The following is a 27,205-nucleotide window of genomic DNA, read 5'->3' on the forward strand; positions in this document are numbered from 1 at the left end:
GGAAACAGCCGCAGCAGCCCTGACAAGGAGCAAACTCAGCAAGAAACTTCCTCAGGAAGGCTCGGCGGCGGCTTCTGCGCCCCTCTTTCATCTCCTCCCGCCCAACAACGCACGAGGCAGTTCCACGCATTGGGCAGGCGGGTGCACCTCCCATGAGCACAGCTGCCGCAGTGGTTCCTTTTGCATCCGCACACAGGTGGGAGGCAGAGGAAAGGGACCCAGAAAGAGGCGCCCTCCTGCACCGTGCGACCCGGCAGCCCTTCGAAGCTGTCACCAGAGACACACCGGGGTGGGCTTCTTAAGTCGGTAGGTCAGGAGGCTCTTCCTCAAGGGCCAGCCGCAGTCCGTCCTGCTTCCTTTTCTTTTGAAAAAATCACAGCCCTCGGCAGCAAGTTCTTGGTAGAGAAGAAAAGGCAGGCATGGAGTTGAGTGTCGGTAAGTGGATTCTTAATTGGGATAGAACTCCGCAACCATAAGTGCCCAGAAAAGGGGGGGGGGCATAGCGTTTGGCCAAGGGGATAATTAGAGCAAGAAAGTTTGGACAGATGGAGTTTTATACTTTAAGCAGCTGCTTTTACTAAGGATGGTAGTTTCGGCCACTGTTCTGATCCTAAATGATTCGAAGGTCGCCTTATTAGTTTATTCTCGCGTTTCTGTTCCAAAAGCAAAGGGACACAGAGTAAGACCTGTGGCTTCTACACCTCTGGAGCGGAGATGGCTGAATGAGATTTGAAAGCGGCTGGTGTTTGTGCTGACTGAGAGGGAAGACTCCGGCTTTGGAATGAGAGGTTACAAACTAGTGGAGTTGGGAAAGAAGGAGTGGGAGAAAAAACGGCTATCAGTCCATTCATTTACCAAAAAACGCGCTATGGGAAAGTGGGCTGGCGAGGAAAAAAAAACCTTTCTTAGAGCTTGATCCGAATCCAACTCTTTCCTTGGGATCGCAAGGCTATGATACTTTAAAGAGATCAATCTGGCCATTTGGTTTTGCAGACAGGTTTGGGCTTGCCGCCGGTCCCTCTTCCCCACAGTTGCTGCCACTATTTCCTATCGGTTGTTTCCTTTCCACCGTCTCACATGGACTGGCCGGCTGAGCCATGTGCGCCCTTTTGTTTATGTTCGGTGCCAGGCGCGCCCTCATTGGCTCTGGTTTGCTGAGATGCCCAGATTGCATAATTGCGCTGGGCGGTCTTGGTGGGAGACCGTGTGGATTGACACGTGTAAGCAGCTGGAGGCCGTTGTTTTGGTGACCTACATCTAGAAGCGGCAAGCAAGGGACACGTGGAGGCAGAGGCAGTGAACAGGATTCATTCAGACACGCCCGTTGTCTCTTCTCACTACGCCGCAAAGTGATGATTCGTACTTGGTGAATAGAAGGAGTCGCCCTGCAGACAAAGGATCCGAAGACGGCCGTTTCCGCTTGAAATTAGGAGGGATCGTGCCTGGAACCGCGGAATGCTTGACCGGACATCCTCAATTGCTGGGCAAAGTTTGACCACTTGGTCTTGAAGTGATGGAGGATTAAGTAGCTTTAGCTTGATTAACCGCACATTCCCTAAGTAGATTTCATCAGGCGCTTGATCATCTAGTAAAACATTACCAGGGATATGGTTGGAGGTAAATACATGATCAGCACTGATGATGTTACCAAGTGCGGTAAAGAAAGATCTGTGAGCAAACAACCAAGGTCAGGGAGCACCAAGGAGTCCAGTGGTGTATTTTGGCATTATTTTCTGTTTTCTTTCTTCTAAAGGAGCCTGTGGTATCCTATGTACTTGTTTATATGTAGAATTTGACAGTATATTAATTAGATAGGTTTGTGGCCACATTGGTCTACAACTCCTGTAATCTGTAGACAACAATGACAGAAGTTTAAAAAGAGGTTTAAAGATCGCCTGAATCTGTAACTTCTTGATTGTATATTGAATTGCTACAACTTTAAATACAGTGGTATATAAAGCAGTAGCAATTCTATGTATAACCAAAAAGCTACAGAATAGCAAAATTTGAAGGGACTTTGGAGATCTTTTTGTCCAATCCCCTACTTAAGCAAGTGACCATATACCATTCCAGATAAATGACTGAGCAGTCTCTTAAAAACTTTCAGTGTTAGAGCATTCACAACTTCTGGAGGCAAGCTGTTCCACTGATTAATTGTTCTGAACTGTCAGGAAATTTCTCCTTATTTCTAGGTTGCTTCTTTCTTTGTTGATCTTCCATTCCTTGTCTTGTTCTTAGGTCATTTGGAGAATAGATCGACCACTCCCTCTTCTCAGTGAGCGACCCTCATATGTAAAAGATTGTTATGTTAAGTTCAGTGGCCTGTTTTCAGAGAAAAAAATGTAGATAAATACTACTAAATATCTTCCTGTTTCTTAAAAATAAGGTGGGAGATGAAGTGAACTGTTTTATTTGAAAAACAAGAAGAGTTATCAGAAATTTAAAGGAGAAGGAACATATGGGAAGCTTGATGTTACTGTCACTAACTATATGATGTTGCTGTATTTTCCTGAAAAACTAATGCAGTTATTTCCCAGCTTGCTTTCTTTCCTTCCTTCCTTCCTTCCTTCCTTCCTTCCTTCCTTCCTTCCTTCCTTCCTTCCTTCCTTCCTTCCTTCCTTCCTTCCTTCCTTCACTAACTTACAGGACTTATATGGGCCTCCTGTCTTATAATGACTCCAGAAAGCTCACAACTATCTATGAGACATGGTTGAAAACAAAAGTACCCAATCCCCTGAGATGCCAGACCAAACATCTTCCCAGCTCAACCCCCTACCTTAGTCTAATCCTTGTGGGAAGAACCAGGTCCTCATAGCCCTTCAGAAGGCCAAAAGGAAGCAATAAGTCATTTAGTTTACTCTTACTATAGATCTGTTTGAGCAGACATGTACAGTTACTTTTTATTGAAATGCAGTTGATACTAAAAATACTGTCTTGAAATTTACTTGGATGGTATTCATGGTTTCTACTCACATTTATTCTCATGTAAATGTGTTCACCATTTTTGTATATTTATAGCCATCCACTAGTATGAGATTTATGTGAAAGCATTTTCAGTAGTTTTGGAATATCATAATTTTGCTTATATATCCTGCTCGGAAGGAAAGCATTTTCCAGTTATTTGTAGTTTTTTTCCTATGTGTGTATGCCCATGTGATAGGAATCCAATAATCACTGAAATCTCACTCTCACATGGACTATGAACTGTGGCATTTGTAATGTAACAGGTTGGAGGAAGGCTGCGGAACAATTTTCTCTTATGACTGAGCTTACGCAATAGATGAAGTCAGGTGGTATAACATGTATAGACTCCAGAGGGTTGCATAACTGAATTGGGCAGTTTACCTAAGACTGTGAGAATTTGAATGCTTGCTTTATTTATTTATTTGTTTGTTTGTTTGTTTGTTTATTTATTTATTTATGAAAGACTGAATAGTGGAAGGAGTGGTTCTCTCCCTCCCAATTCAGTAACTGTAGAAAGTATTGGTGTGTAGAGGTTGTGTGTAATTGCCCCAAATGCCCCAAGTTGACAAAACCGCAAACATAATGGAATTTTAACAGAAAAAATTATATAACAGGATGTACATCTTGGAGAGATAAAATACTTTTGAACTGAAAGATGATATTTTGATGTTTGAAAAAAGGTCCATTGAAAAATAAAAAGATAAATAGAATGGCAATAACAATTGCTTTCTTTACGGTCTGTTTAATATGTAGTGACAAAAATGTAATAGAAAGGTATCAGAAAAATAACAAAAAAAATTGCTGGATCAGATGAATTCTGTTTGCTTCTCGTAAGGTAAATTTTGGTTAGGAAGGAATGTAGTGCTGAGAAGCTTACTCTCATTCTGGTAGTTTTAAAAGCAATTTATAACTCAGAATAATCCTGAATATAGCTGCTTTGTTTATTAGTTGGCGAGGTTTTTCTTTATAAATTTGACTACCCATCTTATTATTTATGTATTAGTCTGGGTGGCATATAACATGAAACAATTTAGAACACAATAATACAGAAACTACAGCTGGTGCTCAACTTATGACCAGAATTGGGACCATAATTTCCATTGCTAAACAAAGCAAGTGAGCTGCACCTGATTTTATTACCTTTATTTACTATGATTGTTAAGCAAATCACTACAATTGTTAAATGAATCATGTGGTTATTAAGCAAATCCAGCTTCCAAAGTATTGACTTTGCTTATGAGAAGCTGGCTGGGAATGGTTGCAAATGGCAATCATTTTGATAGATGCTACCACCATCATAAATACTTTTTGTTTCCAAGCACCCCAAATTTGATCATTGTGGGTGTGCTGCAAATGCTCATAAATATGATGACTGATTCTAAGTCACTATTTTCAGTGCCATTGTAACTTCAAATGGTCATCAAATGAATGAATGCAAGTTGAAGATTACTATATGGCAAACAAACATCTGGAGGAAAATCATCAACACCACAAAAACAAATGCCCCTTTGCTCAAGATGGGGGGGGACGGAACCAGGTTTAAATAATGGCATGGAGGGGGCATACAAGTTTCTGAGATTATATCATTTGAGTAGGCCAGCACTGTGAAAGAAAAGCCTGTTTCTTGAAAATCAGATAAAGTTGTTTAATTGATGGCATTCAAAGTATGCTGTTTCTGATTGATTATACAGGATGAGGAAGCTATGGAAGACAGAGAATCCCATCAAATAATCATGTGCTATGTCAAAAGGACCATATAAGCCACTAGCCTTTTTCACATTTTATGGCAAACAAATCTTTATGTCATTTACTGAACACATTGTTTAAAGTACTGTACTTCTAAAAGTTTTGGCCTGTCTTCATTTTACTACCATGTAAAATCTTGAATTACGTTCTATGAAAAAGATACATTTTATTTGTCTTGCCTTTTTCCTGCATTAATTATATGTTTCTCCTTGTAAGAAAAGGCTATTTAATCACTTTAGTTTTCTGAGCATCACTGTGATAATAGTTTAAAAAGAATTGCATCATATGGAGGAATGCAAAGACTCAGTGGTTAAAAGATACTGAGCTTGTCAGCTGGAAAGCTGACAGCCTGGGTTCTAGAGTAGAGCTGTGCAATGGCATGAGCACTTGTTACTTGCTCCATTCCTTTCCATCTAGCAGGTCAAAATTATGTAAACGCAAGTAGATAAATAGGTACCATTTCAGTGGGAAGGTACCAGGTTTCCGTGTACTATGAACACATAGAAATGTCTTCAGACAATGCTAGCTCCCTTGGCTAAGAAACAGTAATAGATGCAGCACTAATGTGCCCTATTACCATTGCCTGGTTTTGTAATTCCATTCTCAAAACCTGTTATTCAGATGTAATTTTTATTGTATTTATCTGATTCTCTTGCATTTACTGCAAATAATGGAATTACGTATGAAATCAACACACACCTGGGTAAGCACACATTAGAACTGTTCTGCAGATTTAGAAATCATTCTTTATTAATAACATTAATTATTATTTGAAATGATTCTTCCTCTATCTTTTGTGAAAGGTACTTGAAATATCAGAGTTTCAATGGGAAACTTACTGAGGCTTATTCATGGTTCTCTCTTACTAAGCCTTTCCAAGTGCTCTGAGATTTTTATTTTGTTTTTAACTTTTATACATAAATAACTGTGTAAGGCTAAAAATGGAAAAGCATTTATAGTGTCACTTATATGTAATTCTTGATTCTTCTAGTTAAACTATATTTAATGTTTTGTGGGAGAGATTTTTGGATTCTTATTGTTTTAAGATGGCACTACCTGACACATTGCATTATCCCATTATACAGTTCCATTTCTCTATTTTATTTGTAATGCAATAAAATTAGCCCATTTTATATACATGGTATTTATTTATTTTTCTTCCTAATGCTTCATATTAATGCCATTGTTTGGTGCTATTAAAGTCTGAGCTCAGTAATTTCATAAAGAGTATAAAAAACATCATAGATCACCAGAGACATCAAGTCAAGTTAACCTGTTACATGGAAGCTCAATTAGACCCAATCTGCACAATAAGTTACAGTTTAATGATAATCACTATGTGATGATTGTAGCATTATGGGTGCTTTTAAAAAAAACTATCCACAATTTTGTCTAAGATGCTTAAATGCATGTCTTCCTTATCTCCTATTTTATGCTGACTACCAGAAAGCACATAAATCATATCATTGAAAGTTATTTAATATGGGTCACATTTAAGAGAGAATACTAATCTGTATTTTTCCTTCAAATAATGTAAGTTCTTAGATTGCACTTTCCCACTTCTTCTCATTGTGGGCTATGATAACTGTTTCAATCAGAATTAGACCCACATACAGGGGATTCTAAAAGTAATTATCCTATAGTTTTTGTATGCCACACTAAATCCTTTTTTTAAAAAAATAGGGAACTAGTAATATCATACACCAATCATGTATAGATGCACTTAATGCTAAGGATAGGCTTCAAAAATATCAGCCCAGTTCTCTGCCTAGTTGCTGGACAGGCATGGCCATGGTGGGTGTGGCCTAGTTGGCTCCCTGCACCACAGCAGGGGGTGCTTTTCACCTCCCCAGGCTCCAGAGACTTTCCTCTAGCCTTTGGGAGGGTGAAAACCTTTCCCAGGGTCCAGAGGTCCTCCGGAGGTCGGAAATAGGCCCATTTCTAGCCTACCGGAACTTCCTGGTGGCCCATTTTTCACCCTTCCCAGGCTCCAGAGGCTTTCCTCGAGCCTCTGGAAGGGCAAAAACGACCTCCTCTGGGCTCTGGAGGCCCTCTGGAGGCTGGAAACAGACTCATTTCTTGCCTTCCAGAGGCTGTTTTTCACCCTCCCTGAGCCTCCGCGTGGGCCCTGAACTTACCTCACACCCAAACGGGCCATGTGGGGACTCCCGGCAGGGTAGATGGGGCCAGCCAGATGGGGCTAGCTAAGGGTTTGCCCAAACCGGGAAGAACCAGGAGCAGCCCACCCCTGCTTAATGCCCATGTTAATTAGGTTGCATTGGTGACTTACATTTCTTTTTTTTTTCTTGAACATAACAGCATTTGTTTCAATACCACACTTAGACATGTCACTGTCTTTTCCATATAAATATCTAAAATATTCCTTTTAGCATTCCTTAATTCAATTTTATCTCACATCATTTTAATCATTTTTGTTTTTAATTTCGTTCACTCTGCTGGAAGATCCTTGTTTTGCCTTTTTCCCCTCCTTCCAAAGTAATTTTTATTTTTACCAAGATCATGTGCAATATTTGGACTGTTGTAAATTTGTATCACTCAGCATATATAAAAAGTTTTAATACATTCTAAGAGTTACCCTTCCGGAGGTCCTTTAATCATTGTATGACTTGAAAATCTTGTAAACTGATTCTCCAAGCTCTAGGCTATTTTTTAAATGTTCATTGCTGCTGAAAGCTATACTGTTATTTTATACATTTATAAAGTTTATTGACTTTGTGTCTTATGTCTTGCCATACCTGCTATCTAATAGATATGAACATCAAATTGCCCTATTTTGGATTCACCACTTACTATTTTCTTGTATCTTCAAAAACAAAAGCAAAGTTTTTCATTTGTTTTTCTCTAAGTACATTCTCTTGGTTAGGGCGATGTAATTAAATTTGAACTTTAAGCTTCAGATGATGAAGTAAATGCTGTTTCCTAAAAATCAAAAGGCATATTGTTGAATAACGTTGTAAGAATAGGAGAGGGGAAGGGGAAGCTGACCTCTGACTACAGATAATGGTTTATTCTTATGTTCTTTTTCAGGAAGTGTAATTGCTTATATCAGCTCTTCAAGCTCTGCATCTAGCCCTGCTTCCTGTCACAGTGAAGGCTCAGACAACAGTTTTCAGTCCTCTTCTTCCCCTGTACCACCATCACCAAACAGTTCCTCCTCTGAGGGGAGCTACAGTAACAAGAGTAAGGAACACTCTGATGGAAGTCCAACCATTGACCAGTTTGAGAATCACACTAAGACAAATCAATTGAGTGATGCCTCAGCAGCAAAAAGTCATAAAGGGTTTGCAAGTAAGTGCTATTAGTCTTTTACAAAGCACTCATTTCTGACATCATGTTTCTCAGCACCTTTCATTTTTCATATTTTCTTTTTAATTCCTATGGTTAGCTGTTCTGATTAAAGTAGTACTCAGTTGTTGGATAATTGAAACTGTACAAATGCTATCTAGATCCTTGCTTCCAGGTGCTCTCTGGATGAACCCTTGTTAGAAATACCCATTGACCCATATAACATTGTAATAGTAAATGAGAGACTAACAAGACGAGGAACTTGCGACATCTGAATTGATCCTTATATTATACACTTTAGGTACAAGATACATTTATCTCAAGCTTGGCAGCAGTGGGATGTAGTATTAAATCTTCATCACTTAATCTCTGACTTCCATTCTTCTAGTTAAACTGGAGTTCTGATGCTCAAACTGCCATATTCTTGTGGAATACTGGCATATTCCTGTTTCATGGTCAAATTTGGGCCAACAGACTATGTTGCCTTGTAATCCACAATTAAATTTGAAAAAAAAATGAGAAATTGAGAAATGTTTACCAAGAAACCCCAGTCTGGAAATCTCCCTATTTAAAATGCATAAGGCACAGCATTTTAGAATTGAGATTTTGAAATCCTCCAGCTTTGATACTGAAAGAATATACAAGTTCAAATTGTGAAAAGGGGCATTTTCATTTCTGAATTAAAGTAAATTAAATACGTTTATCCATGTAACATGATCATGCATACTTTGAAGATAATTTAGAAGTGATTGTGATGTCATATAAGCACAAAAGGTTATACAGGTTTATATTACCATAAAAAGCATTTATTATGGTTAATGTTACCTTTAAAACTAATAGCATTGTACAGAAGCTTGAAAAAAAAAGGAACGGATTTAAAACATTGCAGAAACCACTGCGCTTGCACAAAATCCAAAGCATTTCTTCTGAATCATTTACTGAGTGTGCATAAAATATGAGACTTATTTTAGAGTAAAGTTTTGAAAATACATTTTAAATAACTCAAAGTTCTACTGATCACAACGGGGTGGGTATTTTTGCTGGTGTGACTTAACAAGTTAGGAACAAAAAATATGTTTTCTAATAGACCTGATTATATTTTGTTAATATCTTATTTGCTTGTCTGCAGTTTTTTAAACTTTGGTAACTGGTAACTCATACACTTAATTTCTGTACTTAATTTGGAGACATCAGCCTTTGAATCTGAAGCTTCTTAAGAATGCAGCACATTCGTTCTGAAATTGCACATTTGCTTCCACACTAATAAAGCTATTATTAGTCAGTTATTTCTCACTTACTGATTGCCTTGTATGGTGATCATTTGAAATTAAGAGTTGTAAAAAAGCTTTGCAACAAATCCTCAAATTTATGCCATCATATCTGTCTGTGGTCACATGATCACCATTCATACACTTTTCATCTGCCACACATTTATGCCCATTGTATTTCTTGCAGTCATGTGATTGCCATTTGCAAGCTTCACAATCAGTTTCCAATTAGCAGAATTAATGGAGAATTTTCTAGAGTGACACAACATCAAATTTAAAAACTATACTGCTTAATCTTTTGCTGACTCCTTTACTAAAACATTTTTAACATTCTTTGAGACATGTATGACAATGATCTGAGAAGGCAGGTATACAGAATTATATTCCTTTACATTACATTACATAACAAAGCAAATCTATCCGTGCTTTATTTCTCATGTTACTACTGAGCTTTCATACTGTTGCATTTTTAGAATTTAATGGCATGATCTTGCTGTGTAAAGTCTGTGGAGATGTTGCTTCAGGATTTCACTATGGGGTCCATGCCTGTGAAGGCTGCAAGGTAATTTTTCTAATATAAATGGCTTAAGGTAGCAATGAATAGATATAAATTTAGAAATGAGTATAATTATTGCTGACTGTCTGAAATATACTGTTACGTTTTATTTGCCAAATTGCCAAATTTAAAATATTTTCATTTTGTACTAAATAAGTACCATCAGCAAAACTGAGGGCAACATTCTTTAAAGTTTAAGAAGAATACTTTGCATGTGTTTTATTCCATCATTTTTAATCATAACAAAATTTCACAAGTCTTATTTTCAAGATTAAACATGCAAGATTTTATTTGTATGATTTAATTGAAAACTTGTTCACACACAAAAAAACACTAACCCCTAAAACTGTTGCTTATTTTTTCAGGGTTTCTTTAGAAGAAGCATTCAGCAAAATATCCAATATAAGAAGTGCCTGAAAAATAACAACTGCTCTATAATGAGAATGAATAGAAACAGGTGTCAGCAATGCCGATTCAAAAAATGCTTGTCTGTAGGAATGTCAAGAGATGGTATGTTTCTATATTGAGCAGTGACCTTCAGAAGGTGAATTGTTGTACGTTTTGTGTTTAATTCAAATGGAAGTTTTATAAAAATGGTGATAAAGTAGAGATTAACATTGTGCTCTGCTTCCAATCAGAGTCCATAAAGTCAGAATTATGTAACCATAAAGTCATAACTATGGAAATGATACTAGTACATGAAATATGTTCCTACAAGAGCTTGTAATCCCTGTGAGAATTTATGAATACAGATAGTCCTGTACTTGTAACTTTCAACAACACTAAAAAAGTGACTTATAACTATTTTTCCACACTTATGACCATTGTAATGTCCATATGGTCATATGATCAAAATTCAGATACTTGGCAACTGATTCAGATTTACGATGGTTACAGCATCCCAGGATCATATGATCACTTTTTGTGAACTTCTGACAAGCAAAATCCATGGGGAAACCAGATTCACTACAACCATGTGACTTAACTGCTATGATTCACTTAGCAAGTGTGGCAAGAAAAATTAGTAAAATGAGGCAAAAACTCAATTAACTGTCTTGCTTAGTAACAAAAATTTGGGAATCAGTTATGGTCATAAGTCAAGGACTACCTGTACAAGGGTGAGCTTCTATTCATGATATAAGCTATATCCACGATGGAGGGATTAAGCAGCAAGTCCCTACACAAAGTACTCTAAACCATGATTGTAAGGGGGATGTTTATATCTGCAACCATACAAGGATGGACTGTCAGGAACCTTTGTATGTTTATATGTTAGATATGCAGCCATCCACTTGTATGATTTTAATCTGTCCAACTCATAAATCTCAGCTTTTTAATATATTCTTTAATGTGGTGTGGTGTATAATAAAGCCACTTCCAATGCTATGTAAAAAGGCTAAGAAATTTCAATATGATACATTAATTAGAGAAAAAAGCAAATAAAAGTTACTAATATTTACAGTTTTTATATAGTTGATTTATCAGAAAACATATAAGGGATCTTAATCATTGAGGAAAAATATAGGAGATTCTTTTATACTTATCACAGGGTCATGATTTTATTATTTATCAATCACTGGAAACAATGCAAATTTCCAAACAGGGTTTTCTAAGAGGATAGTTTTCAAGGAAGAACATTCAAACTGACTAGTACTTTGGCTAACTTTATTAGATGTTATTCCTGAAACATATATACTTCCAATTTAGGCTGAGCCATAAGAAAATTAGGCAGGGATCCCATAAATTAGTTTAGCTATGCTAGATCTGTCTTTTTTTTTTAAGAGCATTGCTGCTCAAATATGATTACTTTAAGATATGTGAATTTCAACTCCCAAAATTCGCTAGCTACTAATTTGAGGACTTAAAGGCTATACATCATAAAGTTGCCAAGTTTGTGGAGTACTGATTTAGAGCAGTGGTTCTCAAACTTTTTCAGTCCACCGCCCCCTTGGTGCTACAAACTCATCCTCAGTGCCCTCCACCCAGGGGTGGGATTTAAATTTCTGTGGGCATGGCCTAATTTGAGGGTCTGGCTTGCTGGTCATGTGACTAGGTAGGTGTGGCTTGCTGGTCATGTGACTGGGTGGGCGTTGCTTGCTGGCTAGGCATGGCTTGCTGGTCACATGACCGGGTAGGTGTGGTTTGCTGGTCATGTGACTGGGTGGGCATGGCCAGGTGACTGGCAAACAAGTGGTCCTCACTTAATGGCCGGTTGTTTAGCAAGTGTTCTAATTTATGACTGGTCTCCTCAGAGATACTTGACCTGTTTTTGGAGTTTTGTCAGCCATGCACACACATACACACACACTCCCTTATAACTCTTATAACCCTTCTAACCCTGCTGGAGCAGGACATTGGACTAGAATCGGCAAAACATCTCTGATTAGATTCTAGTAGTGAATAAAATCTAATCAGAGATGCTTTGCCAATTCTTGTTGATTTGTTTTATTTGTATCTCTTTATTTTGTGTTGCTGAATTGCATTGACATGTGTGTTCCTTCTTGTGCACAACCCAGAAGCTTTTGTGATTCTTTGCAGCAAAAATTACTGACCTCTGGCTTTGCTCTACTTTTCAAACATGCCGCCACTGCTGTATTCTGGGTGTCAGCCCTGCAGGTCCACCCCACTGAGCCCACTGCACTGGTGGGACCTGCCCAAGCAAGTCAAGTCAATGGGGTGAGCCTGAGAGAGGGAAAGAGGGAGAGAGAAAGAGAGAAGGAAGAAAAGAAAGAGAAAAGGGAAAGAAAGAAAAAGGGACAAAGAAAGAGGGAGAATGGAAGGAAGGGACAGAAAGAAAAAGAAATAAAGAAGGAGGGAGGGAGGAGAAAGATAATGAGATATCTATTCTAGTCCAATCACCTGCTCCAACAGGGTTAGAAAGGGGTGTGTCTGTTCTCCTTGTAATTTACCAGTACATTTTGGATTTGCCTTCTTCAGAATTGGCACTGTAATACTTTGGGGAAAAGTAATTTTTAGGGTGGAGATCTGGTCCAGTGGATCCTGTTTAAAGCCTCAACAAAATGTGAGAGCTTCCTGATAGTCTTGACCATGTTTCGTCCACAATAACTTTAATAGAAGCCAAAGATGTTTCAATGGGCTGGCAAAGATGTTTCAATGTGGAAAAGGGCCTCAGTCTAAACTAGGCTTCATTTCAATCTGATGCATCAGGTCTCTCTCTTTCTTTCCCCCTCCCTCCCTTCTTCCCTCCCAGGCTTTGCTCTACTTTCCTGATTTTGCCTGCAGGGCTGGCGCTTCAAACATGGATGGAGGGGGGCGGGGTAGGCAGGCAGGCGGGCAGGCAGATAGATCTTTGGATGAATGTATGGATAGGTAGGTAGGTAGAAAGATTGGTAGATAAGTAGGTAGGTAGATGGATAGATAGATCTATATTGGTAGGTAGGTAGACAGAAAGACAGGCAGGCAGGAAGACAGACAGACCTTTTGGATGGATGGATGGATGGATGGATGGATAGACAGATAGATAGACAGACAGACAGACAGAGTGCGACAGTGGCGGCACTTTGAGAAAGTAGAGCAAAGCCAGAGTAGGAATTGAAGTCCACACAAGTTGCCAAGGTTGAGAAACACGGGCTGAACATATCAACCCAGCCATTCTGGTTAGAGTTTAGCATGCTATTTGATTCTGGCTTAGTCAATAAACCATGGCTAAGATCTTCCTGCTCCTTAATGCAGCTGCCCCTCTGCCCCTTCTCCAGCCCCCTGCCCCAGTTCTTTCTTCGGCATCCAATTTTGCAATGCTCCGCTGGGGATGAGGAGGGCGTGCGGAAACAGCCCAGACCAGTGGAGATGGAGGGAACGATCACTTGGAAAGCAAGCAAGCAAGCAAGCACAGGACTCAGTCGGAAGAACTAGGCTGCAGAGGGAGGCTAGGTTCTAGGTCTGGGCCAGCCATGTAGAGCTGAACCAAACTGAGCCACGTGCCTTGGAGAGCTGCAGCTGCATCTACCCGTATCCTGCGCGCAAGCCCGGCTGGCTGGAGAGGCGGAGGCCAGGCAGGCGCTGCATGCTCCCTTGTTCTCTGGGGAAGAGGGCCTTAATGCCGGACCACCCACCCCTTCCACTGCGCGCCTTGGGAGGATTTTGCTTTCGGGCCTTCTGGCATGCCTCTGCTGCTTCCACCTGAGAGGGCAGCCTGCAAGCTAAGGCGCCCCCTTTCCGCCACCTCCCACCTTTCTCTCTCCCCCCAGGCTTGGCAAGGCTCGCCGTGCACGGGTTCTGCATTCGAGGTGCCGGCTACGGAGCAATGAAACAGTCAATGGGCTGTGGGGCCGGCAGTCAATGAGCCTGTGGGGCCGGCACCTCGAATGCCCCCCTGCTGCCTCTTAGCACCCTCCTGAGGTATCCCACCACCACCCCAGGGGGCGGTACTGCCCACTTTGGGAACCACTGATTTAGAGGAATGATCTAGTAAATTGGAAGTTTCATACCATGATTAATTAATCTGATAACTTGATTAATTAAATTTGCAAAGAACATACCACTTTAAATAAGCCACAAATATATTGTGGAATTAAGGAAGTAAAAAATAAAAATAAAGGTCAAGTGTATTTACAATCTTATAGTTGGTCTGATGATGCTTCTAATCTGTCTGCCCATGTCTGCCTTTTTTGGATATCATCATTGCAGACAAACTGGTTTTCATTTTTCTCAAGCCAAAGTATCTCCAGTACAACCAGTCTGCCACTTTTGGATACATTTTGGTTATTCTTAGAACTTTAGTTAATATAACCACAATACTTTCCAAATTGTGGGTTGTCCTAGTTACTAAGTTTTCGCTATTTTCATTCCAAGTTGTGTATTCCAAGTTGTGTCTCTCCGCTCTTTTTTCCTTGGTCATAAAAATAATGCTTGCATTCCTGCCTGCATTGTTGAGAAGAAAAATTGTGTATTATATAAGTTATTTGAATGCTTTTTTTTAATAACACAGCTTTCTGGACAATTCTAAGCTATATTAAGAAAAGGAAATAACATGACAATAAAGTACAAAAAAATAATATAGGAAAAGGAAAGAGACAATACTTATAAAAGTCAGCATCCTTTCCAATAGCCTTTTCTGTCTAGAAGCAGCATACATGTGCAACTTGCTTTTTGAGGGAAAAAGAACTTTAAAAACTTACCTCATTCTCTTCATTACAATTGAAAATACTGCTTGGACTGTGTATGAATTCTCTTCTATTCCATGTGTATCTCACATTTGAGAAAAATGTATCTTTAGAATTTCAGGTCCCAGAACCAGTAGGGTAGTCTTTTGATCCTTGATCACAATTTTACTGTCAAATAGATTCTGTGTTTAATCAATAGTGTGATTTCTTAAGAAAAAAATGAAATTGCATTCTTATTAAAATTTGATATAATCTAAAACTAAAGACTTTCTCTGTCTTCCTTATAGCTGTTCGATTTGGCCGAATTCCTAAACGAGAGAAGCAGAGGATGATAATTGAAATGCAAAGTGCCATGAAAACTATGATGAATACGCAGTTCAGTGATCACTTGGCCAGTGAAGCATTAAAAGATAGCCAGGAAGCATTGCTCTTAGTGCCTCAGGAACAGCTGAACTCCAAACTAAAGCAAGAAGAAACTGCCAAAAAGCCCACTTCTCCTTCTCCTCTTCCTCCTCCATTATGTCCTGCTCTTTCTTTGCCCTCTGACATTGCCAAAGAAGAAGTGATTGGCATGGTGACCAGTGCCCACAAAGATACATTTATGTACAATCAGGAACAACCAGAAGATCGTACCACTTCAAATGGGGAGAAAAATCTTAAATACTTGGAGCAATACAATTCTGGTGGTGAAGCCGATGATGGTAGCATAAGCAATGTGCTTCAAAATGGGAATATTAAACATTTCAATGGACAGTTTAAAGGGCAAAACAATATGCGCTATCCAAGTGGGTATAATCTTTGCTTCCATTCTATGAACTTCACCAATGGCTTTACCACAAAAGGGTATAATAAAATGCTCGAAAATGGCTTTTCTTCCATTGAATCTCTGAATGTGTATTCCTGCAGCACTGAAGACAGAATGCACCTGGTATTACAACTATTAAATACTTCAGTTGTCATAAGCTTAAATTAGTCATATAATCCTGGGAACAATAATGCAGTAGAGTATACAGGTAATCTTATAGATACGACCAGTCACTTAGCAACTATTTGAAGTTACATCATCTCCCATAATAATTTGCTTTTAAGACCAGCCACAGGGACACTGCAGTGTCCACTCTTCCCATCAGGCCTTGTGCCTACTTCCCACCCACATCTGCCATTGATTGTTCAACTCCATTCCACTTGGTATCCTTAAACTAAACCTTACTTGGCTTCACAATAGAAACAGATACCATTTTACAAGCAGCTGTAATGAAACAGTCCCCTAATCATCTCTGCAAGTGGCTTCCCTTCCACTGGTGTCTTTCCCTACTGTGGCAGCAGTTGCCATAGACTTCACCTTTCCTCCCAAAATGCCTGCACCACTCAGGGTCCAGATCCTAATTATCTACAGTATACAGGAACTTCACCTCACTATCCAAGGGGCTACCAGTTCAAAAGAAAGATAACAATCTGCCAAGAGTCTACACACACACACACACACACACACACACACACACACACGTCAAATACTACTTGCAATCCCCAAAGGAAGACACATGTCTCTCTGTGTGTGTGTGTGTGTCCACTCACCCCCTCAAAGAAGTTTTCGTCATCTTCCATTGTTTAAAGAAGGGGACGAGAGTTTGGAAGTTTTCTTCCAAAGAAAGGAAAAGAAAGCTCTAAATTTAGCCTGGAAGACTCTAAGGATGTAAAGCAGCCACTTTCTTCACAAAGTCCTGAACAACTGGAAAATTTCAGCCTAGCACTCTTGACTTGCTTTGCCTTGCCCCATGTCAACCAACCTTTGCCATTTCCTTTTTCCTACAAGGTTATCCAGACTAGCCCTTTAAGAAGGAGAAGACAGAGAAAATAGCTAAAATCAGGTGTCAGCTCTAGCATCTTAAAATGCCTTTTCCCCATGCTCTTGGACAGGATTGAGGCATTGCTGCTGGCTTCACAGAGAATAAAAGAACTGCACTCACTTTTCTAAAATTCTTCTCTAAAGTTATAGTTATACGATATTTCAGCTTGACTTTCATGGGATAAAACCCTCAAACACAATTCACAATTCTTGGAGGACATTGGCTTCAATGGAAGAAGCCATTTCTATTGAAAAGGAAGCAACCATGCCAAGAGAAGTTTTGCAGAAAAGAAAAGAAAAAGTTAAACTTGTTTTTTTTAATCGGGACTTTGGGAGACTATTCTTTTTGCAGAACCTTAAAAAGGGAAGGCAGCTCTTTTTCTCTCTCCCTCTATGAAGTCAACTCCAGTGGTTATTATGTGAACCCCATAATTGTTAAGCAAATCCACTTCAGCCAATCCATTTTTTTGCTGGAAACGAAGTAAATACCCATTTCTGGCACACAAAAAAGTGACTGTGGGATGATGCAAATATCCATAAGTGCAGGCTAGTTGTCCAAAACATAATCATGTAAATGGAGGGGGACATGTCATTGGAATGTCACTCCTTTTTCTGGATTCCTTGTAAATCCAAACAGTTGCTAAGTGATCGGTTATAGTTTGAGGATTCCCTGTAGTTGGAATAATAACACAGTTGAAGAAAATTTCCACCTGTGAAGTTACTTTAGGGTGAACAAATTCCTTCCCTTGTATGTGTTTTTTTAAAACAAATACTTGTACGAATTCAATTGGAAGGTGGGATAAGTATGAACTAGTTACTAATTATAGTGTGACTTTCTGTATAAATGTGTGACAGTTAAACCAATTGAATAATGACCACTCCTATAACATTTTCATTTGAAGCTGAAAGTACATTCTCTGTGATTCTTTCACACTATTTATGCTATATTTTTCAAATGGCATAGCAATTAAGAGAAGAAATGTACATGTAAGCAATTCAAACATTTTAAGCCTTAGCAGTTTTTAAAGCCTTAAAGTGAAGTAAAAAAAAAAAATTACAGTAAAGAACTTACAGTCAAGGTCATATAATTTTTTCTGGATAGTCAGTGTAATTGCCTACCAATTGCACTAGATGGAAATAAAATTATCACAGCTATTCCAAAATTGTAACGCAAGGATGCTCTGCGAATGTAAGTTTGCAAGTATAAAATATTGTGGAAAATGGACTTTAAAGTAGATGCTCATACTCAGGTTTCTTTTCTAAGAAAGGTTTTATTATGTTGTTGACAAGAGGAAACTCTTAATTTTAATTAGATTCTAACATTTTTGGAACATTCTAGCATTTTTAATTATGAATGTTTTAATTATGAATAATTATGTTATATTTGAAGATATTGCTGGTTTTTGAAAAGAAGAAAGTGTTCAGAGTAGCATTTTGATTCCATGTGTATGTAAATATCCAGGTTTGCCCAATGAACAAGACTCCTTTTGTGGATCCAAATAAGTCTGGTCAGGAAGTCTGGGAAGAATTTTCCATGAGCTTTACCCCTGCAGTAAAGGAAGTAGTGGAATTTGCCAAGCGTGTTCCAGGTTTCCGAGATCTTTCCCAACATGACCAAGTAAACCTTCTGAAGGCTGGAACCTTTGAGGTGAATATTTCTTTTTTATTTCTTCTTCTTTCTATCAATTAAAATTGATAAAATGAGTGCAGTTATTTTGGTACATTTGGCATGTATCTGCTGTAGTTGTTGGGGAAATGTGGTAAAAATTGCCTCTTTATGTAATTATAGATTGTATAGTTTACTTGGAAATTTCATCCTGTCTTGTCACTCATTTTGAAAAGTAGGATCCTCAGTTTTGCACTCACCTTTTTTGCTGTATCCAAATTGGTATCTCAGTGTGGCATTTTCTTGTATCTATTGCCATGCTGGCTCAGGAATTCTGGAAGTTGTGGTCCACAAGTCATCAAGGGGAATAGTTCCCCACCTCTGGCCTAAAAGGGCCCCATACCTTTGTCCACAATTGAAATCCTGACTATATTCAGTCTTGCCTTTTGGAAAGAGCCACAGTGAACATGAGAAAATTTATATTTAAGAAATGCCAATTATTCTCTTGTCTTGCCTCATCTTTCCTTCTCTGAGGGAAGGTATTACTTTTGAGCTCTGTTGCTTAAAAAAGTTTTAAATATTGGTGCTAAGTTCTCCATCTCCTTCAAGGCTGTATGCTGTGGAGGTCAGTCTGCTTACATCAATGTTTTTGACTGCTCCCTGCAGAATACCTCTCACTTCAACAATAATAAAATACATTTTAGAAGATATTGCATTTTTATTTCAAACCATTTTATATCCTCAGTTTAAGAATCACTTTTTGTGAGATGGATAGCCATATAAGTTTAATAAATAAATAAATAAATTACCAACAAAATATCAAAGCCAAGTGAGGATGTCTCTTTAACTCCAAACTCTAATTTTTTTTTACATATAACCTGGCCTGTTTCTAAATTATATAAATAGTTGCTGAGATTCTTTTTAAAGCTGGGATTAATCATACCTTTAGTGAACTGTTAGAAAGCGTTTTTAAACAAACAAATGGAGGGTATAAATTATATAGGATAGTAATCATTTTGTATGTGGACTATTTTAGAATTCAGGATATATCTCACTTATGTCATTGCTTTTAGGCTCAAACAGAGAACACATTTTTAAGCAGGATAATAGTTGGATGGAAGACATTGAAAGTCTGGGAAATAAAATCCCATAAGGCAGTAGATTTGATCACTTCCCTTTAATTTCAAGACTAGTCACCAAGAATTGACCTTGGCTCATAGAAGACTTTTATCTTCAATTTTATGAGCTCTCAAAGTTTAAAGATTTTATATGAACTGAGTATAGATTTATATCGAGCTTTTCTCCCTAAATTTTCTTTTGACCAGGTACTAATGGTACGGTTTGCATCTCTATTTGATGCAAAAGATCGTACTGTCACTTTTCTTAGTGGAAAGAAGTACAGTTTGGATGATCTACGTACCATGGGAGCTGGTGATCTGCTGAACTCCATGTTTGAGTTTAGTGAGAAGCTAAATGCACTCAACCTTAGTGATGAAGAAATGAGTTTGTTTACAGCGGTGGTCCTTGTATCTGCTGGTAAGAAACCAAAATAAACCTTTATATATAGCAAAAACTAAAATATCCTTTATCTTTTCAGAATACATAAAATCTGGTTTGGAGGTTGGTCTCCCATTTTCCCTCTCCTCTAGGTTTCTTCATATTATTTAACAAATAAGAATATATTTTAAATTTATCTTACAGTATTTTATCTCTTCTGAAAGTGCTTCACTAAAGATTCTGTTTCTCTTCCTTTTATATGGTTGGTTTGCATAAAAAGGGATAAGAGTCCGATTCATTTTTCAGGAGTAACCACATTTGGGACTGTTTTGGAACTTCGCCAAAGGCACCCATACTGCCGTTTTTTCAGTAGTGATGCAATGTTTCCTACTTTATTAAGAATTATTGTTATTTTTTAGATATTTTTGCATAAATAAGATTTTGGGGGGATTATTTGCAGTTCACTTTTATTTCAATATTCTTTCTCTTGTGAGAAAGAGATATTTGTTTCAGAAATTGTGTAGGGTCTCCTGCTTAGGGAGGTGGGGTTTGGACTAGATGATCTACAAGGTCTTTTCCAATTCTGTTATCTGTTAACTTCTAGAGACAATATACTATTGAATTTTAAAATAAAATATACCCATAAATCCTCTGGGAGTGGGGAGATTACAATGTTGCATGTTCTGATCCATATTGGAATAGAAATATTGCAATAGGAAATGTAATTTTGAATTGTCATGCAGTCTGATCTGTGATAATTAATTTTAGTTACTGAAGTGAACAAGTAAAATGAATAATGTCGTTGGTAGGGGCAAAAAAGTATTTTCTCTCTCCACTTACTAGGAATTATGCAAACTTTATCATGCAAACTAACAGAATTTTTCATTGCGAATTAAATCATTAGATAATATAGGAGTGGAGGAGACAGCCAAGCATATGCTCTCTTACTCTTCTGGGAAGGGGAATGTATTCTGAAGTCACACTCACTCAAATAAACACTCTAGAAAATCTTAATTCGTTAAGATGTTCATCTTACATTCCTGATTATGTTAGGATCCTTGCCTCGTACCCCAAACATTCCTGTTAGCTGTACACTTTAGACACCCCAAAACTTTCTTTTCCACAATACAATGTTTTAATATTGTGTACTTGTTACTCTGCTCAAAAAGAGAAGTAAAGATTCCTCTATATATCCAAGCTATTGGATCACTATGCAGAATGTATTTGCCTACCTCAGTCAGGATGCGCCTCCATCCTACATTATAAATTAAGGATAGCTTGTCAAATTGATACTTAACATGAGCATGTTAATTTATATTGGCCTTGATCTGCAGTGGTTATGACTTACCTAGTTTGAATATCATTTACTCAGGGGTAGGACCTCCCACGGCCAGCTCCAGGGCTCCCCAGGCCTTGCCCAGCCCACCTACCTACATCCCCCCATCCCTGGGCTTGTCTGGCTCGCTTCTCCACTGGTGCAGCCCCCATCACGCCAGCGGTGCTGGCTGGGACCTACCTACCTGCCCCCCGTCCTTGGGCTCAGCTGGATGGCTAAGCCACCACGCAGCGCTCTTCCAGCTCTCCCTACCACATGGCAGCTGCACCACAGTGAACTGTGGGGCCTTGAGCAGCCCCCCCCCAGTTCTTCAAAGTGCCTCCACATGCAGAGGCGGTGGACCTGGCTGCCTCCCATAAGCAGGGCCATTGCCGCAGTGCCTCCACCACCTCTGCCCGCTTCTTCTAGGGGCAAAACAAAAGGAAGGGGGCAGAGGTGCTGCAGTGATGGTGCTGCTTACGGGAGGCAGCCAGGGTCCCCGTCGCTGCTGCACATGGAGATACTTTGGCTTAGGAAGCAAGCAAGCACGGGGAAGGGCTCTGGTGCCACGATCTCCCATCATTTCCCTCACAGGCCAGGATGGCTTGGAAAGCAAGTGGGAAATCTTGGCATTGACCAGAGCCATTCCCCCTGCTTGCTTGCTTCCCTCGCAGGCCAGGGCAGCTTACGGGAGACAGCCAGAGCGAGGTCCGCCACCTCTGCCACCTGTGGAGGTGTTTGGGGAGGGCTGCAGTCTGGGAGGATGCTCAAGGCCCCGCTGCTGCTGCCACCATCACACACAGAGGTGCTTTGCCTTTGGGAGGACCGGGGCAGGTGGGTGTTCAAGGCCCCGCTGCCATCACTACAATCACCGCTGCACGCGGAGGTGCTTTGCCTAAGGGAGGATTGCGCCTGCATGCCACCACCACCCTTTCTTCCTTTTCCCTCCACCTACTGCTGACTGGAGCTCGCCAGATCATTCAGTTTGTCCCAGACCAGGTGTGTGTGTGTGCGTGTGTGTGTGAGAGAGAGAGAAAGAGAAAGAGAAAAGAAAAAAGAAAGAGCAAGAAAGAAAGAGGAAGGGAAAAAGAGAAAAAAACAGGAAGGGAAAGGAAGGAAGGAAGGAAGGAAGGAAGGAAGGAAAGAAAGAAAGAAAGAAAGAAAGAAAGAAAGAAAGAAAGAAAGAAAGAAAGAAAGAAAGAAAGAAAGAAAGAAGAAGAAAAGACGGGAGAGAAAGAAAGAGAGAGAGAAAGAAACAGCAAGAAAGAAAGAGGAAGGAGAGAGAAAGAAGGAGGGAAAGAAAGAAAGAAAGAAAGAAGAGAGAGAGAGAGAGAGAGAAAGAGCAAGAAAGAAAAAGGAAGGGAGAGAAAGAAAGAGAAAGAAAGAGAAAGAAAGAAAGGAAGGAAGGAAGAAAAGGACAAAAAGAAAGAGAAAGAAAGAAAGAGGAAGAGAGAGAGAAAGAGCAAGCAAGGCAGAGAAAGAAAGAACAAGAAAGAGAAAGAAAGAAAGGGAGTGAGAGAAAGAATGAATAAAATAGGAAAGAAAGAAAAGAAGAAGGAAGGTGGGGGAGAGAAACCTTAGTGCTATTATTTTTAATTGTTCCCATTATTTGTCATATATTAATATTTTATACTGTCCCTAAACCTAGAGTAATTTTACTGCCTTTTGCCCAGGTATTTTTCAGGATTTACAATATATGCATTCAATGTCTATAGTCCAGAGCATAAATACAGGTGTGTTTAACAGAGTTGAAAGTGATTTTGGAAGTCTTCCAGTCCAACCCCCTTCTCAGGCAGGAAAACTGAGGATGCCAGACTCTGAGTAGAGGTCCTGGAAAAGGTGTCAGAATAACAGAATAATACTTACTATTTCAGAGAAATGGCTGTCCAGTCTTTTCTTGAAAACCTACAGTGTTAGAGCACCCAGAACTTCTGGTGGCAGGCAGTTCCATTGGCTAATTGTTCTCACTGTCAGGAAGTTTCTCCTTAGTCTTAGTTTGCTTCTCTCTTTGTTTAATTTCCATCCATTGCTTCTTGTTTGCCTTTTGGTGCTTTGGAAAATACATTGCCCTCCCTCTTTCTGGCAGCCCCTTAAAAGCCTGTTGCCTATCATACTTTTGAGCAAAGCATGTGAGCCATTTCCCTGTTTCAGTAGTCCATGAAAGTACCTCTATACAGGGGTGGAATTCAATTTTTTTAACAACCAGTTCTGTGGGTGTGGCTTAGGTGGTGGGTGTGGCTTGATGGTCATGTGACTGGCTGGGTGTGGCCAACTCAATATCACTAATATCGAGGCACGCATGTCCTCGCCTGGCCTCTCATGACTGTGGGGATGCTGCAACAGTCTTAAGTGTGAAAAATGGTCATGTCACTTTTTTCAGTGCCATTGAACTCTGAACGATCACTCCACACAAGCAAAGTACTAGCAAAGGAGGGGGAAAAATACTCCAGAGAAGTTCCTGAGACAGGAAGTCTAGTCCTGCTAAGAATGTAATAAGGGTTAACAGAGAGGCAGTTTCTGTAAACAACATCAGAATGTTTCCTTTCTTCCTTACAGGATTAGGCCAGTAATTTCTTCTAACAACCAGTTCTCCAAACTGCTTAGAATGTTAACAACCTGTTCTAGAGAATAGGTGCGAACTGGTAGAATCTCACCCCTTCCTCTATAGTACGTAGATAATAAAGTCAAAAAAGGGTGAACAACATTTTTAAAGAACTATAGATAAGTTGAGGCTGGATGTGACAAGGAATGGCTGGGAGGGAAGGGGCCAGGCAAGGCACCCCTTGACATGAGTGACATTGAGTTGGTCACGCCCACAGTCACATGACCACCAAGCCACACCCAGCCAGTCATGTGATCAAGCCACGCCCAGCCAGGAAGCCACACCTAGCCAGTCACATGACCACCAAGCCACCCCCACAAATTAAGCCATACCCACAGAACCGGTTGTTAAGAAATTTGAATCCCACCCTATATTTACTAACTTAAATGCTTTGATGAATATCTGGGTACTTTGCAGAACTTTATATACTGTGTTTAACAATATAAGTTGCAAACGATAACTGTCTCCCTCCCATTGTTTTTCTTTCATTTAGAACGATCAGGAATAGAGAATGTCAATTCTGTGGAAGCACTGCAAGAAACATTGATCCGTGCACTCAGGACTTTGATCACAAAAAATCATCGAAATGAAGCCTCTAAATTTACAAAACTACTTTTGAAACTGCCTGACCTGCGTTCCTTAAATAACATGCACTCTGAAGAACTTCTAGCCTTTAAAGTTCATCCATAGGCTTTTATCTCCTGCTTATATACTTGATCTATCTAAAATTAATTGTTTTTATTTTGTGCTAAAAATTTTTTGTTTATATTTGTACATGCTTCTGTGAAGGATTTGTATAATAGTGAAATGATGCAGTAAATGCATCAGGTTGACCCTTATTTCACCATTCACAAAATGGCTGCAGATTTCTTTTTGATTTTCCAAAACAGTCCCACTTGCACAAAAGCTGAAGAAATTACACTAAATATTATAGGTGCTGACTTCTTTGTCTTTACAGAAAAGATCATTTAATTATCCTAAAGAAGAATACCCAGTAGCTACAAATGGAAAGCTGTACTTCGAATAAATGAAAAAAGACTATTGGTCCATCTCATGCTTAAGTAGATACCTTGCTATATAAAGAATTTTTTCAAATTTTTTTGTTTCTGATTACACTATGAATGAAGTTTATGAAAGAATCAGTTTATATTAATTTGTTCACTTTAATATAAAATTGCATATTCATCTCTGTACATGTTTATGTGTGCAAATGCACATACATACACACATATAATGTGAACAGAGATGGGTGTATTATTACTTTATAAACTTCATGTATGTACATAATTATATAAGTATATAAATATAAATAAACTTCACAATATTTTCAGCTGTGAACAAGTTAAAGGAGGATTATCCATATGAATGCATTTGGTTCAGTACAGTTGGAAGTAAAAAGTTTAGAGACTCCCAAATTAGTATGTTGATATGTTGAATTTGTTAATTTTGGTCACTTAAAACAATATAAGTGAAGAGATAAATAGGTCAAATTTAAACATTATTGAGAATGTGGGGCTTTTTCCTAAAAAAAATGTCTTTAATATTATATGTACCTAAAGTAGTAGGCATTTAAAATTAGTGCTCAGCCTTGCGAGTTTTCCTGTAAAGTTTCCATGGAGAATCATGGAAGAAAACCATGTTACGCCTTTGTTCCATATTGGGTGTTCTGTGAATCATTTATGCTACATACATATGCAAATTGAATGCTACATAAATCAGTCTTGTAACATGAGTGGGACTTTTAAAATCAGTTTTGTTATATCTCCAAAGGTTTTTCAAAACTGATCTAGGTTGTCCGATACCTGTGAAGTTCTGTTAATTTCATGACTTTTTAAATGCCAGTGACAAATTCCTAAGCAAGGATTTGCTGTATTTTCTGTTGCATTTTTCAAATTAATGTATTAATTGTTTCATGCTGTTCTTAGTGTGAAAATATTTTAGTTGGATCAAAGTACGACTATGTCAGTATCAAACCTTTGAGATTTTCCAAAATATGACTTTTGAAAATACATTGATATTTCATGTAGTTATTTAGTACTTAACTCCTCTCAAACTTTCCATAACTTTATGTGAAAAATTACAATATCATAGTTGATACATAATTTTTAGGCCAATGCATCACTACATGTAAAAATATTTGTTTTCAATCTTATTATATAGCATTATTATTTGATTTAAATTAATTTCTGTGATCTTTCTAGACATCAAACCCCTATTTTGTTTATTTCAAGCAACTATTGGGATGTGTTTTTACCATAATTTGTTCACATTAAAAAAATGCTCAACTGCAAGTTACAGTTTTTTTGGGGGGGGATAATTATTTTTAAAAATAGTTACCAAATATCAAAAATCCAAAGATAAGTTAGTCATTTCCCATCAATTTTTTTTAAAAATTGGAGGCAATTACTTGATTCTAGATTTCTCACATGTTTTTGTCTGGAAGGAAAATGTTGCTTGAACTTTATGAACAATTGCTTATGTTTCAAAGAATCAATACACCAAATACATACACTGAATGTAGGTTAGAAAAATACCCTATAAAATAAACTTGCATAATTTCAACTTAAGCTTGAGTTTATTCACTGAAGGAAAAAAAATATTCAGTTTCTTTAGAAACAAGATGTAGATTTGAATTCACCTTCTGTCTGAAATCTGGAACCTTGAGCACATACTTACATTATGCCCTCACTCTTTCTTTGTCTTAACAGAATAATGGAAACAAGCGTCTGGAGGTTCTCAATCATCCAGGTCATGTCCCAAAGATGTTTTGCCAAAAGGCAACTGGACTTTCTTGCTTCCCCCCCAACTCCCCGAAAACATTTCATTTCTCATCCAAGAAGCTAAAGAATTGAAGAAGCTTCTTGGATGAGAAGTGAATCATTTTCAAGGAAATAACAAAAAGGTCACTGCATAGCTGTTCCCACAAAAGCCACTGTATAGCTGTTCCCATTGTCCCAAAGGTGGCAACTGGCCTTTTGGAAAAGCACCTTTGGGACAATGGGAACAGCTATGCAGTGGCTTTTACCAATAGTCATACAATAATGAAAACGAATATGGTGATAATAAACCATTGCATAATTACCCCTGACTTTTGCCAAATACTATGTGCAGGTGGAGGAACAGTCCTTATGTCACAGTCAAATGTGACCTAAGATTTAAGTTTCTGAATTTTAACTAAAGAAGCTGTGTGATGTGAACTCTGCTTTACTGTGGTCATAGGTTATGTGCTATTTAAAATACTGAGAAATATGTCAAAATCTTTGAATACTGTTGATGGACATTGCAGAGGGAATATAAAAATGTACTGTATGAAATGATTTTTTAATGGCTTTACTTGTTCAAAAAAATTAAATATGGGCATTATGATGGCAAAGCA

At 38.6% G+C, this 27,205-nt stretch overlaps 1 protein-coding gene across 5 annotated transcripts; it reads left to right on the top strand.

The window, feature by feature from the left end:
* Positions 1–27,205, top strand: NR1D2 (nuclear receptor subfamily 1 group D member 2). Of its 5 annotated transcripts, none has more exons than XM_026708160.2 (8): positions 1–435; positions 7,759–8,019; positions 9,758–9,846; positions 10,206–10,350; positions 15,251–15,891; positions 18,272–18,457; positions 19,741–19,951; positions 24,323–27,205. In XM_026708160.2, the coding sequence occupies exons 1-8, from the start codon at positions 420–422 to the stop codon at positions 24,517–24,519; spliced, it is 1,746 nt and encodes a 581-aa protein (XP_026563945.1). In that variant the 5' UTR covers positions 1–419; the 3' UTR covers positions 24,520–27,205. The 5 variants fall into 5 exon arrangements, with proteins under 5 accessions (XP_026563945.1, XP_087773054.1, XP_087773056.1 ...); XM_087916930.1 differs by having other exon boundaries at positions 162–289; XM_087916927.1 differs by lacking the exon at positions 1–435 and adding an exon at positions 1,194–1,617.

This window comes from Pseudonaja textilis, chromosome Z (assembly GCF_049901715.1).
Source record: "Pseudonaja textilis isolate UNSWEBS1 chromosome Z, rPseTex1.2, whole genome shotgun sequence".
Lineage (NCBI taxonomy): Eukaryota > Metazoa > Chordata > Lepidosauria > Squamata > Elapidae > Pseudonaja > Pseudonaja textilis.

Excerpts from the sequence above, each read along its gene's own strand:
- NR1D2 (XM_026708160.2), top strand. Across the intron at positions 10,351-15,250 it reads TGTAGGAATGTCAAGAGATG|CTGTTCGATTTGGCCGAATT; the intron begins GTATGTTTCTAT and ends TCTTCCTTATAG. Across the intron at positions 19,952-24,322 it reads GGTGGTCCTTGTATCTGCTG|AACGATCAGGAATAGAGAAT; the intron begins GTAAGAAACCAA and ends TCTTTCATTTAG.